Source organism: Bos javanicus, chromosome 9 (assembly GCF_032452875.1).
Source record: "Bos javanicus breed banteng chromosome 9, ARS-OSU_banteng_1.0, whole genome shotgun sequence".
In the NCBI taxonomy this organism is placed as follows: Eukaryota; Metazoa; Chordata; class Mammalia; order Artiodactyla; family Bovidae; genus Bos; species Bos javanicus.
Window position 1 is genome coordinate 91,151,893 of NC_083876.1, and position 17,698 is coordinate 91,169,590.

The 17,698-nt window shown below is 41.3% G+C and overlaps 1 protein-coding gene across 3 annotated transcripts in view; it reads right to left on the reverse strand.

The window, feature by feature from the left end:
• The window catches only part of CNKSR3 (CNKSR family member 3), a 108,446-nt gene that overhangs the window by 21,564 nt on the left and 69,184 nt on the right, over window positions 1–17,698 (reverse strand). For all 3 annotated transcript variants that reach the window (XM_061428372.1, XM_061428373.1, XM_061428374.1), the window contains exons 3-6: window positions 11,559–11,761; window positions 11,017–11,104; window positions 4,479–4,520; window positions 682–801 (exon numbers count right to left, since the gene is read on the reverse strand). In XM_061428372.1, the coding sequence (XP_061284356.1) occupies window positions 682–801; window positions 4,479–4,520; window positions 11,017–11,104; window positions 11,559–11,761 (453 nt within the window). The remainder of the gene's footprint in view (window positions 1–681; window positions 802–4,478; window positions 4,521–11,016; window positions 11,105–11,558; window positions 11,762–17,698) is intronic.

The following is a 17,698-nucleotide window of genomic DNA, read 5'->3' on the forward strand; positions in this document are numbered from 1 at the left end:
GGGTAACTTCACCATTTGGAACGGCAACTCCACTTCTGCCCACTCGGGCACTTCTCCACTTCAATATGTGGATAAGCCCACCTCCAGGAAGCCTTCCATGTTTACTTCAGTATAAGCAATCATTTACTTTGAATTGGAGCAGTCTCGGTATATACATTTCTCCTTACCAAGAATGTGGACCTAGGTGCTGATCTAGGTATCCACCTGCAGACTCTCGGGGCCTGTTACTACAGAGCTCAAACAGTATGTCTAAAACATTTCTGAACTTTTTTAAAACCATCATTTCTTTCAACCTGTCTCTTCTCACATAAAGCCTAAGTGCTAATAGAGACGTCATAGCAGACTTTGTTTCCTACCCAGAGACCATCTTTACTTTGTGGAAATGTGCTCTATCTCCTTGTATTGCTAAGACCTAAAAATAAAACTGTTAAGACAATTCCTCAAGACACGAGTTTACAGTTTTAAAACTGTATTTATTTTTATACTTTGAAGACGCTTTGATATAAAACATATCAACAGTTCAAGACGGCAAATTCTTAACCGCATAATGGAAATCAGTCTAATTCTACTATTCAGAATTCTAGTGAAAGCAATATGGAATTATTGTTTTTAAAAAAACACAGCAACTTTAATAAAACCATGATGCTATCCAAAATAAACAAATGCTGTTAGACGCCTTACCAAACCTTCCCCAGGTTTAATGTTTGGTAGGTGAACTTCTTCCAGACACGCACACTGGCTCATTACAGGATCCGTGGTAGATCGGATGGTCTTGTCACAGATGCCATTTAAAACCTTGACCTAGAGTTGGAGAGGCAAATAGAGAAGGTCAATCATTAACCAAGTTTATCTCCAGCTGAATTCTTTTTTAAAAATGCACTTCACTGACCATCCTTAGCTCTGGCCGTAACACTGTGATAAAACCACCCAGTCCACGTGGCACGTGGCTTCCATATTTGCAACGTGTAGAATAGTGCCATGATTCCAGCTTTGCTTTAAAAGTGCAGCTTTTAGATTAACTTATTTACAGCCACTGAAGTGCACAGGCTGGGCGGAAACCCCCTTTCAGCAGCTAAAGAGAACCATGTATTCCCAGCCATCTCTGCGTTTTTTTAAGAATGGCTCACATTCTCTGCATACCAAATACTGACAACATAAAAAAATAATCATCTTGTCCTGCACCTTTTTTGAAAAATGCATTTCATATTTTAAAATAGTTTTAAGGACTTCCCTGATGGTCCACTGGTTAAGACTCTGTGCTTCCAATGTGGGGGGTGTGGGTTCGATCCCTGGTCAGGAACTAAGATTCCACATGTCACTGGAGTGGTACAGCCAAAATATTAAGTAAGTAAATAAAATTAAAGCTGTTTTCATTTTAGAGAAAAAACAAGCAGAAATTACAGAGTTCCATCTATTTTCTTTTCCATCTCAACAGTTTCTAACACAGCTATATTATTATAATGGTTAATAATAAGATACTATTAACATCAGGACTTCCCTGGTGGCTCAGACAGTAAAGCGTCTTGCTTACAATGCAGGAGACCTGAGTTCGATCCCTGGGTTGGGGAGATCCTCTGGAGAAGGCAATGGCACCCCACTTCAGTACTCTTGCCTGGAAAATCCCATGGACAGAGGAGCATGGTAGGCTACAGTCCCCGGGGTCGCAAAGAATCAGACACAACTGAGCGACTTCACTTTCACTTTCATTAACATCTTGCATTAGTATGGTGTATTTGTTACAACTGACCAAGCAACAGTGACACATTATTGTTAACTAAGTTCCATAGTTTACATTAGAATTCACTCTTTAGGGTGTACAGTTCTACAGGTTTTGATAGATGCACAATGTCATATATTCACCATCACAGTGTCATAGAGAATAGCTTTACTACCCTAAAAATTCCCTCAGTTCCACCCACCTGTCTGTCCCTCCTCCCCCAGAATAAACCCCTAGCAATTACTGATCATTTTATTTTCTCCATAGGTTCTCTTTTTCTAAAATCTCATATGGTTAGAATCATACAGCATAGAGATTTTGGATTTTCAGATCGGCTTCTTTCACTTGGTCATATGCATTTCAGGGCCCTCCATATCTTTCCATGGCTCGATAGCTCGTTTCTTTCTATTGCTGAATAATATTCCATTGTCTGGATGTTCCAGGTTGTTTATCCAGTCACATACTGAAGGACACCTTGGCTACTTCCTAGTTTGGGCAGTTATGATTAAAGTGGCTAGAACAGTCCATGCAGCTTTTGGTGAATATTAGTTTCTTTCATTTGGGTAAACACCTAGGTGGATAACTGCTGGTTTGTACGGTAACAGAATGCTTAGCTTTGTAAGGAAAAAAAATGCCACAACGTCTTCCAGTGCGGCTGCACCATTTTGCATTCCCACCAGCAATGAACGAGAGTTCCTCTTGCTCTACATTGGTGTCATCATGAGGTAGAGTTTAGTTACCCTATTAAGTGTGTAGTGGTACCTCACTGTTATTTTAATTTGAAATTCCTTAATGAAATGTGATGCTGAATATCTTTTCATATACTTACCTGCCAACCGGTATATCTTTTATCATGAGGTGTTTGTTCGGATCTTTCACCTGCTTTTTAATTAGGTTGTTTGCTTTCTTATTATTGAGTTTTGAAGAGTTCTTTGTGCATTTTGAACATAAGTTCTTTATCTGATGTGTGTTCTGAGAACAACTTCTCCCAGTCTGTGCCTTGCCTTTTTGTTCTCTTAACATTGCTTTGATGGAGCAGAGATATTAATTTTAATGCAGTCTACCTTACCCATTTTTCTCTCATGGATCACACTTTTTTATTTTTTCACTCCTGAGTTTCCCAGTGGACTCAAACATCCAGATGTGCTCTCTAGCTGGGATTGGCTCCATCCTTCATTAGTAAAAAGAGTCAACAAGTTGATCTATCCATAATCCAAGGCATTCTTTTTTTTTTTTTCAAGCAGACTATTCTAATCTTCTTATTTGTTTTTATTTATTTATATTTTGGTTGTGCTGGGTCTTTGTTGCTGCATGAGCTGGACCTTTCTCTAGTTGCAGTGAGAGGGGGGTGCTCTCCAGTTGCATTGCGAAGGCTTCTAACTGTAGCGATTTCTCTTGTTGCAGAGCATGGGCTCTGGGGTATGCAGGCTTCAGCACTTGCAACGCATGGGCTCAGTAATTTCAGTGTCTGGACTCTAGAGCACAGGCTCAGTAGTGTGGTGTGTGGGATCTTCTCGGATAAGTGATAGATCCCAAGTCCCCTGAGTTGGCAAGTGGATTCTTATCCACTGCACCACCAGGGAAGCCCATGGATCACACTTTTCACATCATATCTAAAAACTCATCATCAAACCCAAGGTCAGCAAGATTTTCTCCTGTTGCTGCTAAGTCGCTTCAGTCGTGTCCGACTCTGTGCGACCCCAGAGACAGCAGCCCACCAGGCTCCCCTGTCCCTGGGATTCTCCAGGCAAGAACACTGGAGTGGGTTGCCATTTCCTTTTCCAATGCATGAAAGTGAAAAGTGAAAGTGAAGTCGCTCAGTCATGTCCGACTCTTAGGGACCCCATGGACTGTAGCCTACCAGGCTCCTCTGTCCATGGGATTTTCCAGGCAAGAGTACTGAAGTGGGGTGCCATTGCCTTCTCCTTTCTCCTGTTATTTCTAGGCATTTTATAGTTTTGCATTTTACATTTAGGTCTGTGAGCTTTACAGTGACCACTCACATTCTCTGAACACCAAACACTGACCAGATAAAATTACTGTAGAGACATGAGGATCCCTATTAAGTGGTCTCCATGTAGAAATCCTAGTGGCTACGTGTGGTTATTTCTCCCAATCCCAGATTCATCTAACCTTTCAAAATTAAACAACCAAAGAAATCAGGATTTTATAAAGAGTGATGTTTTTCTTCTAAGGGGGAAGAATCTAAGAAGTGACACTTTTGCATGCCTCCAATGTGTTTAACCTCCCTATTTATGGAAAATATATTTATAGCGGTTTCATTGCTAAATTCCTCAACATCAGTAGGAAGAAGGCCTTATCAAAAGAGCACAGGCTGGCTTATGTCAAAAGGAGGAAGTGATGATGAATAGTTACAAAATGCTCTTTAAACAGTCACAGTACATCCCCCTTCCATCATAAGATTTTTGCCAAGATTTTTTTTAATTAAAAAAAAAAAAGTGAAATTTGCACATCAGTTTAACCCTGAGAGCTGAGAGTTAGCTATCTAAATATAATTATACCTTGAAGAAGTGTTGGGGGGAGCAAAGCAGAGACCCTAATATACCCAATTTAGTTGGTCTTGTTGTTAAATAACTTGTATTCTTGCCTTTCTACCTAAATTAAGAGATTCATATCCCAAAAGTCAGTATTTCAAAGCATATCCCAAAATACCTAACCACAATACATTTACTTTAATTAATGTGATTCCCACTGTTTTGGGAAAAGGAATTTTACAGTAACTTTTAGAAGGTATACTTACTACAGCCAAAACTTTATCCTCCATTTCTGCTACAAGGCAATCCTAAAGGAATAAAGAAGAAAATTAAGCTATAAGAGATAAAAACTTTCAGATACAATTGGCTTAGCTTGCTAGCTATTTCCTGGGACCCAAGGAGGTCCCTGACACACACACCTCCGACCCTGCAGCCTGTAGTCCTGAACTTCAGGGAAGAGAAGACTTCGAAAAGAGGGCAGACATTAGATTCCTCCCAAGACTCTACTGTCTCCAGATCCAGGATGCTAATCATCCAAGGAACCCATCTGACCAATTATTTAATCAGAAAGCCTATAGAAATCACCTGAACTAAACTCTACCCACTGTCCAGACTGTACAGAGAGTAGGAAGCCAGAAGTCAGAGTCCAGGAAAGTTGATGATGGTTCTCAAACCTGACCCCAGGCTGAGTTAGCACTGAGCCAACAAGCCGGGAGCCTTTAGTTCTGGGCCTGCCCATAAGAATAGCTTTCAAATAAGGGTTTGAGTAAACTTAGCCACAAAGTTTATTTTAAGCACCACTGAGATTAAATCAGATATTTCAGTCCTTAACGGATGAAAGGGGCTCAACAAAACATTCATTAACACGCTGCCAAAAAAGTGGTCTTGAAGTATGCTATTGATGACATTAAATAATGGGCCGGAATGCAAAGCATTGTTTACTCAGCTTAAGAACAAAAGACTCAGAACCCTATGAACCCAGTTAGCTGATTATAGGAATCACCATTGTCCTGACTGAAAGCAGCCAAAGTGAAACTGACAACGTGAAACTCTCCGTTAACCTTCTAGAACAGGATCTACAGCAGAAGAGCTCAAGCTACGCAGCACTGTGCATGCCGAACAAGAGGGAGACCAGTGAGGTCCTGAGAGTTTATCTGGCACCACTGCCCGCCAGTGATGAGAGATGGTGGTTCGCTCCCCAGTCTGGATGATCCCCTGGAGAAGGAAATGGGAACCCACTCCAGTATTCTTGCCCCATGGACAGAGGAGCCTGGCAGGTTACAGTCCATGGAGTTGCAAAGAGTCAGACACGACTGAAGCAGTTCAGCACCCAGCATGCACCAAGTATAATCCCAAACTGCGGCACCCTAAGGAAAATTCAAAGTATTTCATGTACGGGAAGGACACTCATCAACTCTGTTGGAATGATCAAAGATTCTTGCTTCAGTCAAAATGTCCTTTTAGGTCATTTTTTTCTGCCACTGGGAATAGGGGTTAAAATGTACGGCATTCTACCCTATGATTTTATAATCAGATTTTAGTGCTTTCTGAAAATTTTGTTTAATTTTCTGTACTAGATAAAAATGTGGGAGATCATAGTCATTCTACTGCTCTTAAAATTTACACTGACTCTCAGGCAAAGAGCAGCCTGGAGAAAAAATACTTAAAAAAAGAAATTCAGGAGTATGTTTTTGCACATGTGAGTCTGATGTAAATTCAAACTCCAGGAGCAACTTCTGTAAAATATGAGTGATGACAGCCCAAAAATGTGCTTTTCATCCTCCATCTTGTGCACGAAACCAAACCATCAAATACCATGACAACCCCTCCCCTAATTCAAACCAGCTGAAGGACAGAAATATTAAGTAAATGTCAACTTGAACAAAACAGAATATTTATAAGGTCTTGTTCCGGAAATAAAACTAATGGTTTGTGTCTATGATTTTTCATTTTGTATATGTGTGTGCACGGTCGTGTCTGACTCTTTGCACCTCTGTTGACTGTAGCCCACCAGGATCCTCTGTCCCTGGGATTGTCCAGGCAAGAACACTGGAGTGGGTAGCCATGCCCTCCTTGAGGGGATCTTCCCGACCCAGGGATCGAACCGTAAGTCTTACATCTCCTGTGTAGGCAGGCGGGCTCTTTACCACTGGCACCACCTGGGTAGCCCAGCATTACAAATCCCCAAATAACAGGGGGACTGTCATCCTGGTGAGGCAGAGAGCTCCTCTCCATACACCGGGGCCCAGACATCAAGGTGCATGTGTGACCTCGTGGTTCCTCACATTAGATTCTTTGACGGATCCAAGAGCCACCAAGAAAGAAAACGGGCTCCCGTGGTGATGGAGCCAAGTTGGGTGAGGGGTGCTCCTGCCTCCCCGAACCATCCAAGGCAGCGTGTGAAAGGGCGCGCTTTTTACCTTCCGCCCTCGGGGACGTGGGTTCCCACACCCATTCCTACCGGGAGGAAGCAGCTGCAGGCCTGACTTCATGCTGTTTGGCATGAAGGCAACGGAATGGAAAAGAGAAGCGCTGGAACCAAGTCAGGCCCTCGGGGCTCCGACAGCAGGGCTGAGGTCTGTCACATCCCTTGGTCAAGTGGATGAGCTGAGCCCCAGTTAAGGATAGCATCCGCTCCCCTCCCTCCTTATTCTCCCTTCTTACTGACTGAGGAGCCTTGGAAGATGGGTTTAACCTCTCCACACCTGAGCCTCCTCCTCTGCAAAGCCAGGAGGAGAACAGCTATCTCAGAGAATTGTTGAGAATTAAATGTGATAAGACACGTCAAGCGGGGTAGTCCACAGCTGAGACCCAACCAATAAAAGGCCCAATAAATGGTCCCCTGGCTCTCCCTTCTCTGGGGATGGTCCTCTCTCCTTCTCTGTTTCCTGGGCTCTCTAGGACTTCCCTGGTGGCTCACATGGTAAAGCGTCTGCCTACAATGCGGGAGACCCAGATTCAATCCCTGGGTCAGGAAGATCTCCTGGAGAAGGAAATGGCAACCCACTCCAGTATTCTTGCCTGGAAAATCCCATGGATGGAGGAGCCTGGTGGGCTACAGTCCATGGGGTCACAGAGAGTTGGACATGATGAGCATCTTCACTTTCTAGGGCTCATTCCCCCATTTCGTTCTACACTGGGACCCAGCGACTGCCCTGACATTTTGTCCCTCGCCAGCACAACACGTGTTCATGTCCTCACAAAGAGGAGAGAAGGAAGATAGAGGTCAGAAGGCCTTCCCACCACAGGAGGCTTCCGCTGAAATACAGCCTGAAAACTGGATGGAAGGTCTCTCCGTGGACTCGGGTGGGGTGGCTGGGGACTCCAGCCCAAGCAGGCTTAAAAGAAGTGTGCAACAGGACTGAATCACTTTGCTACACACCTGAAACTAACATGACATGACAGATCAACTGCACTTCAATTAAAAAAAAGAAAAGAAAAAAATTACTGAATACACACACACAAAAGAAGTGTGCCGTTTCCTTGCAGGCGAAAAAAACAACTCTCTATCCTTCCAATCAGGAGACACGCCCACTGTCATGGGAGGGAAGGATGCAGAGAAAGTTACAAGAGGACAGGAAAGGGGCAGCATGTGGAACAGAGGAACAAGAAAAGGGACAAACGCCTCTCTTCACAGACAGGAACACCAAAATAAAGACTCCAGGAGAACGTGTCCCTTGTCACTAGAAATAATAGAGACCCAGCTTTTACTCCTTCAATTCCCCAGGAAGAAAAAGCAATAAATGGAAAAGGCAGGCTTCTTCCTAAAGAGTCAAAAGATTCTCTGCCAAGAAGTTCTGAGAAAAACTGCACGTCCCCCAGTTGTGAGAGGGTGTGAAATCCCTGGCAAGGTGAGCCTTGCGGCTGCCATGACACCTCCCGTGGAAAAAGACAGTCCACACATCCTTCCACTGTGCACGCAAATTTTACCATTTGCCAAAGCACCTATGCGCTCTAATCTCTACAGAAAACACATGTTCCTCAGGAGCTAAACATGTTTTTTCAACCCAAGTTCATAAAATGGCATTCCATTTTATGATGTATATATTTATACATATATATGTGTGTATATATATACATTTATATATATATATAAATGTATATATTTTATACATTTCCAGTCTTAATCTGTAACAATTGTTCAAATTTCAATAAGCTAGAAAATACCAGAAATACTAACATATGTGGTAACTTGGTCTCCTTCTTAAGCCAACAAGTTTGGTTCCAGAAAACTGGTACCAGAAAAGACTTTTATATTTCCTACTATAGGTTATTATTTCTTAAGTAGACATTGTGCTTTTCATATATCTTCTTTAATCTGCATAATCTTTTTGAGGTAGAGTTACTATGTTTTAAATATTTTATATTTCTCTTCTAGATCCATTCTTACATGAATAAATAAACATGATCACATACATGCTTTTTTGTAAATGACAAAATGTTTTCTTGTCTTTAGCTTGACTCATACATCATTCTCTCTCCACTTTTCTCCCTGCCAAAGTAAACCCAACTTTTCTTCCAAATTTCCCACTGTATTTAGATATTTCTTTGTATATAGGTTTTCAGATGTATATGTGTATTACAAATACACATACATTTTAAAATGTGTCTTCATATTACACTTTCTTCCTCCTTTGTTCTTATTCCACAATAAATTGTAGAAATTGAAGCAAATCATCTGGTAAGGTAATTGTTAGTATTCCCAATTAACAGATGGGAAAATTGAGGTTCATAACTTTTAAGTGAATTGTCCAAAGTCCCAGGGCTAATTAATGGTAGAGGGAGAATTTGAACTCACAGCTATCTATCTCTGAAGCATATGCTCAATGAGTACCAATGGGAAAACAAAATAAACACAAAAACAATACTTCTTGTGTCCCTTAAGTCTGGGTTAAATTTTTCATGTTAAGAAGTAAATTCTCATCAGCTTATTTGTCAAAAGCATTATCTCATTCATTTCAACACACATTTAGAAAGCGCCAATAATCATGAACCAGGCATCACATGGCCCCGGTGAACAAGGCCAAACGCAATGAGTGGGTACCCTTCTGAACAGGATCTGTACCCCTGGGCACCCTCCACCAGAAATGCCAGGACATGATGGCTACATAATGAATACAGCATGACTGGTATCCGATTTTTTGTCAAAATTACTTTATACACCATAAAGAAAGAGCTGAAACTCAGCATCTCTCTATTGCTCTGGGCACTTTTCTAAAAACATGGCCTCAAAAGCATATGATGAAGTCACACATGCCTCAGGTTCAAGGGCCGCTCAGGACTGGACCTGAAACAACAGCCAAACTTCACTCTTCGTGTTCCAGGAACAGTCAGAAAGCACGTGGCTTTTCAGAACTGCATCATTTTATGGCGTGGTTGGAACTGAGGAAAGGATGTTCTTTACTCTGCCAAATCAGCAGTGAGAACAAACGTGCAATCTCAGAATATCTGAACCAAGTGGGACATGAAAAAAGAACAAGCTCTTCCTTACATTTTTATGGCTTCAACTCAATTTAAGAATAATTTCACAAGAGTCTGCTACGTGCCAGTTAATATCTTCCTGGCCTTCACTAAGGTTTGAAAGTCTGGCCAATGAATGGTGCATGAAACGTGTCACTTCCAAACCAGATCATCTGTCAGTGTGAAAATCACCCAGGTTCTCTGTCCCTCTGCCTTGGGGAAAAACAACGTGAGATTCTGTCAGCCTACATCCTGAAGTGAGGAGAGCTGAAGCAGATCTCCCAGCTGACCCATATACACGTAGATAATCCAGGAATAAGTTGCTGAGGAGTGAGGGATACTTGTTACTGCATCATCAATGACTGGTAAATCCAGCTACCACAGCTCAAACCAAAAAGAAAATTAAGAAGCAGATACAATAACACTGCAGATGGTGACTGCAGCCATGAAATTAAAAGATGCTTACTCCTTGGAAGGAAGTTATGACCAATCTAGATAGCATATTCAAAAGCAGAGACATTACTTGCCAACAAAGGTCCATCTAGTCAAGGCTGTGGTTTTTCCAGTGGTCATGTGTGGATGTGAGAGTTGGACTGTGAAGAAGGCTGAGCACCAAAGAATTGATGCTTTTGAACTGTGGTGTTGGAGAAGACTCTTGAGAGTCCCTTGGACTACAAGGAGATCCAACCAGTCCATTCTGAAGGAGATCAGCCCTGGGATTTCTTTCGAAGGAATGGTGCTAAAGCTGAAACTCCAGTACTTTGGCCACCTCATGTGAAGAGTTGACTCATTGGAAAAGACTCTGATGCTGGGAGGGATTGGGGGCAGGAGGAGAAGGGGACGACAGAGGATGAGATGGCTGGATGGCATCACCGACTCAATGGACGTGAGTCTGAGTGAACTCCAGGAGTTGGTGATGGACAGGGAGGCCTGGCGTGCTGCGATTCATGGGGTCACAGAGTCGGACACGACTGAGCGACTGAACTGAACTGAACTGAACAATAACATACTCAGAACAAAGATTAGGGTGAAATGTTGTTACTCCAGAATTTCTATTTTTTAAAAATTTAGTGTTCTAACATTTTAGAGAAAGCACAGGCTTATTAGGTCAACTATTTTGAAACAAAAGAAGGCAATCTTTGATGTAAAGGCTACTGGTCATTCTTTACAGAAACTATCTGTATAACACATCTAATTTAAAGCCTTTCATCTCTCCCTAGCTCTGATGGGGAATAGGGGGGAAGAAGGAGAGAAATACAGACTGGTACTTCATACCTGAATGTAAATCCTTTGAAGAAAAGGGAAAAGGAAAAAACTTTTAGAAAACAACAGTGATGCACTGACCTTCTGGACTGTAGTGGTCAGGTCCAAGCAAAGCTGAATAATTTTATTCTTCGTCACTGAGAAATCAGTGATCCCTGTAAATGGAGCCCTAGAAAGCAATAAAAATTCTCTTTAAAAAAAAAAGTGAAAACACTGAAGCCACCAGGATCCCACACCGTGTATTAACAACCACAATATACAACAAGCCAGTTTAAATTGTTATGTAAGTTTCCTCCTAAGTAACACACAATATAGGAATCTGAATAGCAAAGAGACAGAGAAGTTCTAGATTAAAACCCAACCAAAAATGAGCCAAGGGAATGAACATCCCTTCAAAAGTCAACTAATAGCCTTCATGGAACCAGATAATCAGTAATGTTTAACCTCAGTAAAGCTCAAGTCTTCTCTAAGCTGAGGTTAATCTGTTCCTGCTACTCACCTTCTCCAGAACTTCCAAAGGGACCCTAAAATGGACCACTGACCCCGAACTCCTGAGGCAAAGGACAGACTTCTACGTGCCTCAGACCTCCTTTCACAGGACAGTAAAGCACACCATCACTTACCTGTCTAGCCAAGCTAACAAGGCCTTGGCAGCACCTATGAGCTCCACCACAGAAGTCAGGAACTCATTGGGGGGCTTGTGGGAGGTGTTCCCATCATAAGCTGGACTTTTCCTCCTGCTGCTTATGTAATTCTGTAAATTGTGGGAGGACGCTCGCAGTTTCAAAACCAAGTTCTTCATATTGTCAGTTTCAAGGCCATAATTCTGGAAAACAAAATCAAAGGGAAAAATTCAAAACAATCAACAATGTCCAAACTCTCATAATAACTCAAAACCCACTGAGTCACTTGAACAACTCCTATGTCAGCCACAAAACCCTACATGATTTACCCGCAGTATTGATCTCACCCACATGAGCCACACCAGCCTTCCCTCCATTACTTCCATAGCCTACTCTTGCCTTAGGAACTTTATTCTCGATAGTTTCTCTTCCCAAAATGCTTCTCCCACAAATTTTGTCAAAGACAGCTCTTTCTTATCACTTCCATCTTGTGTGTTCAGTTGCTTAGTCATATCCAACTCTTGGTAACCCCATGGACTGTAGCCTGCCAGGCTCCTCTATCCATGGGATTCCCAGGCAAGAATACTGGAGTGAATTGTCATTTCCTTATCCAGGGAATCTTCCAGACCCAGGGATGAAACCTACATCTCCTAAGCATCCCCTGCACTGCAGGCAGATTCTTTACCACTAAGCCACCAGGGAAGGCCATTAACATCCTAATTAGCTCAAATATGCCCTCCTCTTCAAAGCTTCCAGGACCATCTAGAGCAGGTTCTCAACCTGGACCCTACTGACATTTAAAATCTAATAATTCTCTGCTTGGATGGTAAGGTAGGATTCCTATAGCCATAGAATGTTTAGCTGGCTTCCACTTGTTAAAATCGGTAGTATCCCTTCTCCAGTTGTGACAAACAAAAATGTCTCCAGATATTGCCAAGTTTGTCCTGAGGTCACTCTCTAGCCCATCACCTCTCCGTCATCTCTAGACCACCTTGTTCACTGTCTTCCTCACTGATACATGGTCCACCAGAGCTTGGCTCTGCATACATCCCTCAGAACTGCTCTTCCAGGACAGCAGACATAAAGCAGTCAGTGAGTAGATAAATGTCCATCAAATGAAATTCACGCAGAAACACAGCAGCACTGTCGAAACACCAGTTCACCTGAAAGGTCATTTCTGTCCCATGAGCTTCTAATCTCTGTTCCCTCTGAGCAACGTTCAACCTATGTGGGTGCTTTTAAAAAATTCATTGTGTATGACAATATTGCCCTAGACTACTCCTTTCTCTGCAAGGAGATCAAACCAGTCCACCCTCAAGGAAATCAACCCTGCCTATTCATTGGAAGGACTGTCGCTGAAGCTGAAGCTCCAATACTTTGGCCACGTGATGCAAAGAGCCGACTCATTGGAATCTAATGCTGGGAAAGATTGAAGGCAAAAGGAGAAGGGCACGGCAGAGGATGAGATGGTTGGATGGCATCACCGACTCAATGGACATGAATCTGAGAAAACTCTTGGAGACAGTGATGGACAGGAAAGCCTGGCATGCTGCAGTCCATGGAGTCGCAAAGAGCTGGATAAGACTGAGTGACTGAACAACTCCCTTCCAGATAAAGAACAAATCCCAAGAAACAACATGAAATTTGAGACAACCTTAGGGGGGAGGGATGAATTTCAGTATTTCATGTACATGTCCTAAATTGGTGTTCCATCACTCTTTAACAAAAATAAATAAATAAATATCTCTGGGGTATATTAAACTATGTCAATAGCATCCCAATGCAAGAATGTGGTACCATGTAAAATTTGGTCATAATATATGGCCAACACTATCGAACATGTTATGCCAGAAACTGGGCTAAGTGCTTGGCAAACATTATCACAGGCAAACAGCTTATGAAGGTGGAAGTGGTATTATCTATATTCTGCAGGTAAGCAGACTGTGGCACAGGGACATTAAATAAATTCTCCGAAGTTACACAGCTAATCCGTGGAGGCGGTAGAATCTAACCAAGGTGATCTACATCAAGGTACAAGCTTTGGATCCCAAAGCCATATATCCCCACTTCATTACCCCCTGTCCAAGAAAGGGCAAAGTGATGAGACAGAAAACAGGATGGATACGGGACAAGGAAAAAGAAGAGTGGCCAGTCACCCCAGATCCAGCCCAAACTTAACCTCTCTGAGTTCTATCCTGACCTGCTCCATTCCCTGTGATATGTTAGAAGCTTCCTTGACAGGCTTCGGCCATCCGGAACCTCACCCTTCTGGAAGGCCAGCAGATTTTCTTTGGATCTAACTGCTGCTTCTGTCCCCCCTGTATCTAGCCTGTCTTTTCGCCCCTCCTCTGTTACCGCCTTCATTTCTTTTTTTTTTTCCACTTTTTTATTTTTTAAATTATGAAAGCATGACAACATTTACAGGAGACTTGGAAAACACAGAACAAAGTTACATATAGTTCCTCTATATATTATGATTATATTTTAAGTAGTAAAATAAGATTTTTTTTAGTTGGAGTTTCAATTTCAAAGTCTTAAAAATTAATAGAATTAATATACTGAAAAGTAGAAGGATATAGTAGACCTGAAAAGCACCATGAACCAATTCAACATAATTAAGATTTATACAATTTTCACACAACAGTAGGATACAAATTCCATTCTAGCTACCATAGACTATAAACCAGGAGACAGACACTGGAACATATCCAGGGACATTAAATAAGGTACAAAAAGTTCATGGTCTTAAGGTATTGAAATTATACAGTCTTTTTCTCTTACAGCCCTCATTTCTAATGTCTCCAGGAGGGGTGAGCAATGGCCCCAAGTCAAGATACATAAAGTATAAATATACCAGGGAGTCTGTGAGAACTTTTTCTTTTGGCAAAATGAGCAATAGCAAATAGTAACAGTAACAAAAGACAATACCCTGAATGAAAACATTTCTAACTCTAATTAGATTTTATGTGAAGTTTAAATTTATGTGGCATCTTACTTCTTAGTAAAATTTTTTAAAAAATTTTAATTTAGATAGAGGGAATTCCCTGGTGGTCCAGTAATTAGAACTCCATGCTCCCACTATAGGGAGCATGGGCTCAGTCCCTGGTCAGGGAACTAAGATAAGATTCTGCATGCCACACAGCGCAGCCAAAAAAAAATAAAAGAATTTAGATAGAAAAAAATTAAGAACAAATATAAAGACAAAAACTCTTCAGCTGCATTAACTGAAAACTCTTTGCAAGTTTTTACAAAAATCTAAATTTCGTAACAGAAATGAGTCTTCTGTATCAACAGGAATGTTCCATCTAAACCTTACATTCATCCATTCTTTTTTTTCACTGTCATTTTCTGGAAACCAAAACATGTCATCGTCCTTTAATAGAGAAGACGGAAATAAAAACATGGATTTTCACCGTGGCTTTTGAAATTCAGAGAATCAAAGACTCACAACTGAATGGATAAATAGCCACCTGACGCAGCCTGTTTGAAGGACCTGTGACTATGATTAAAAGGAACTGTCCCCTTATTCAGTTAATTACTCAGCCTGCCAACTTATGGCAGGAGTTCTGAACTAAGAGCAGGAAGCTCGGCTTTCTATGGCTAGTGTCACCATGAATTACTTGGAACCTTTATTACTGTACAGTATTTATTACTGTACAGCATTTATTTCTTTAATTCAAAGAGGATTAAATGCATTTTAGTGTTACAGAAAATTTTAAACCTCAATCTTCTATTAAGCAACCAGTTTTAATATTAAAGGAGGAATGTAGCTTGTTAACTGGTTCTTTTCATTTCCACTGAGATGAAAATTGTTTTTCATTTCCCACAAATCATGGGACTAGAAGGATGAACAGATGTAGTATGACAGATTATAATTCTATTTTTAAGGTACTTTAGATATTTTAATAGGCTTTATTAAAGTATACTTTATGATCCATAATATTTACTAATCTTAAATGCACAACACAGTCACTTTTAACAAATGTATGTTGTCACATAAGCACCATCACAATGACAATTATAGAACACTTGCATCACTCCCAAACATCCTTCACACCACTTTACACTTTCCCTAACCCCTCGTCCCCAGCAACTTCTGATTTTCTTCCTGTCAGTCACTATAGTTCTGCTTTTTTTACATAGATTATGATTTTAAGAAGCAGTAAAGAAGGAACAAAGGAAGAAAGGAAAATGCCTTCCCCTTCCACCCTATTCCACAATAAGAAAACAAGAAACTGATTATATTAGTTCCAAAGAACTACTGTAGAAACATAATCAGGAAAGGATTATTGACTTAAGTGCCCCACAATGAGAGTAAATGAATAATTTCCCAGACCAGATTTGATCATTTTCACTAACCTTTTCCTTAACGTCTATCTCCTTCAGAAACTGCTTAATTGAAGATAAGGTATCGAGAAGGTACAAACTAAGAAATGAAATGAATCTCCAGAAATTTAGACATGTACTAAAAACTTTCCACCAAGATCCCACTTCATTAGAAGCTATCCATCAGGGGTCATTTCATGGTCTGGCCAGAGAAACAATAGATGAGACAGGGAGAAAGAGGCAGTCCGCTCTTCTGGTGTCATTAATTGCACACATTTTCGCTATGGACAAATCTTGCACATCTTCTCTTCTACTTTCTTTTCCCATTCATAAGCAAGACCAAGGTAAACACAACAGCCAGCAAAGATTCCTCTTCTTGAGTGATTTCTCCCACAAAAAGGATATTTGGTGGGAGGGCGGGCGGTAATTCTCTGGTGGTCCAGTGGTTAAGAATCCGCTTTGCAATGCAGGGGACGTGGGTTCAATCCCTGGTTGGGGAACTAGCCTCCCACGTCTCAGAGCAATTAATTAAGCCCACTCACCACAACTAGAGTCCATGCACCCCAGTGAAAGACCCCACATGACACAAGAATCCTGCATGCCGCAACTAAGACCCCATGCACCAAAGAAATGAATACATATTGAAGCTTTAAAACATTGTTTTAAACTGTTTTGCTGAATGGTAAATGATGAATGATGGGTCATCTCTGGGGTACACAAGTGCACAGAAGCCCCCTGGGCAGGTAGACACATCACAGGTATTTCGTTTTAAGCACATATGTAGATGGCATCACTTGATATGTGTATGACTTCCAACTCTGTTCACTTTCCTGAGCCTACTCCAACCTTAAAAATATATCTGTCCCTCTCTTGGTCTTCAGGAAACTAGGGTCTGGTTGATCTGGAAAGGAAATGGGTTTTACAGTTATATTAGTACCTTCTTATTCTTCATCCCACCCTAGAGACGAATGCTGTCCAACAGAACCTTCTGCAATGATGAAAATGTTCTCCGGCTGCACTGTCCAAATATGGTAGCCGCTGGCCACAAGTACCTACCGAGCACTTGGAATGTAGCTGTGCGACTGAGCAACTGAATGTTACTCTTTCGTTTTAATTCATTTTCATTTAAACGGTCACATGTAGCAGCTACTGGACAAAAGCAGTTCTACAGCCTGTCCCAGTCACCCCCTGCCCCAGATAAGAGGGAGGAAAAGCTGGATTCTGAACTCAGTCCTGAGAAGTGGTCTTGGTTCTGCCTCAGAAAACAAGTCTCTCTCCTAAGCCACTCTAGCCAGCTAAGGCCAGTGTTCACAAAAGGGAGTTCTCCTTGTTCTGTATCCAGAACCAGAACCAGTGGCCCATCTGTTTGCTGGTTTCGGGATCTTAATAGCAGTTCCTTACTTTAGGTTCAATAGATTCTATCTGCCCTTTTCTTTCCAAAACTTTCCAGTGTTTTTGTTTTTTCCTCCCTCTCTTGCTTCTAATTCTACTCATTTCCTGTCCATCATAAAATCAACATCCACTAAACTGTTTACATAGAAATGTCTCTCATAATACCAGGGACAATTGCAAATACATATTAACTGTCCCAGGGATGGACTAGTTAAGGCAAAGAAGTTATTTAAATATACGCTTATTAAATATACTCTTGTTTAAATATACAAAGATCTATATGGTGTAAATGGATTAAACATGGTATTGATATAATAAACAGATGTATTATAATAAGAATATTTTAAAAGGAGATTATAGCCAGGCTAAAGATATTTTACTGAATGCTCGAAAACCCTCCCTGACTCAAAATAGGCACATTC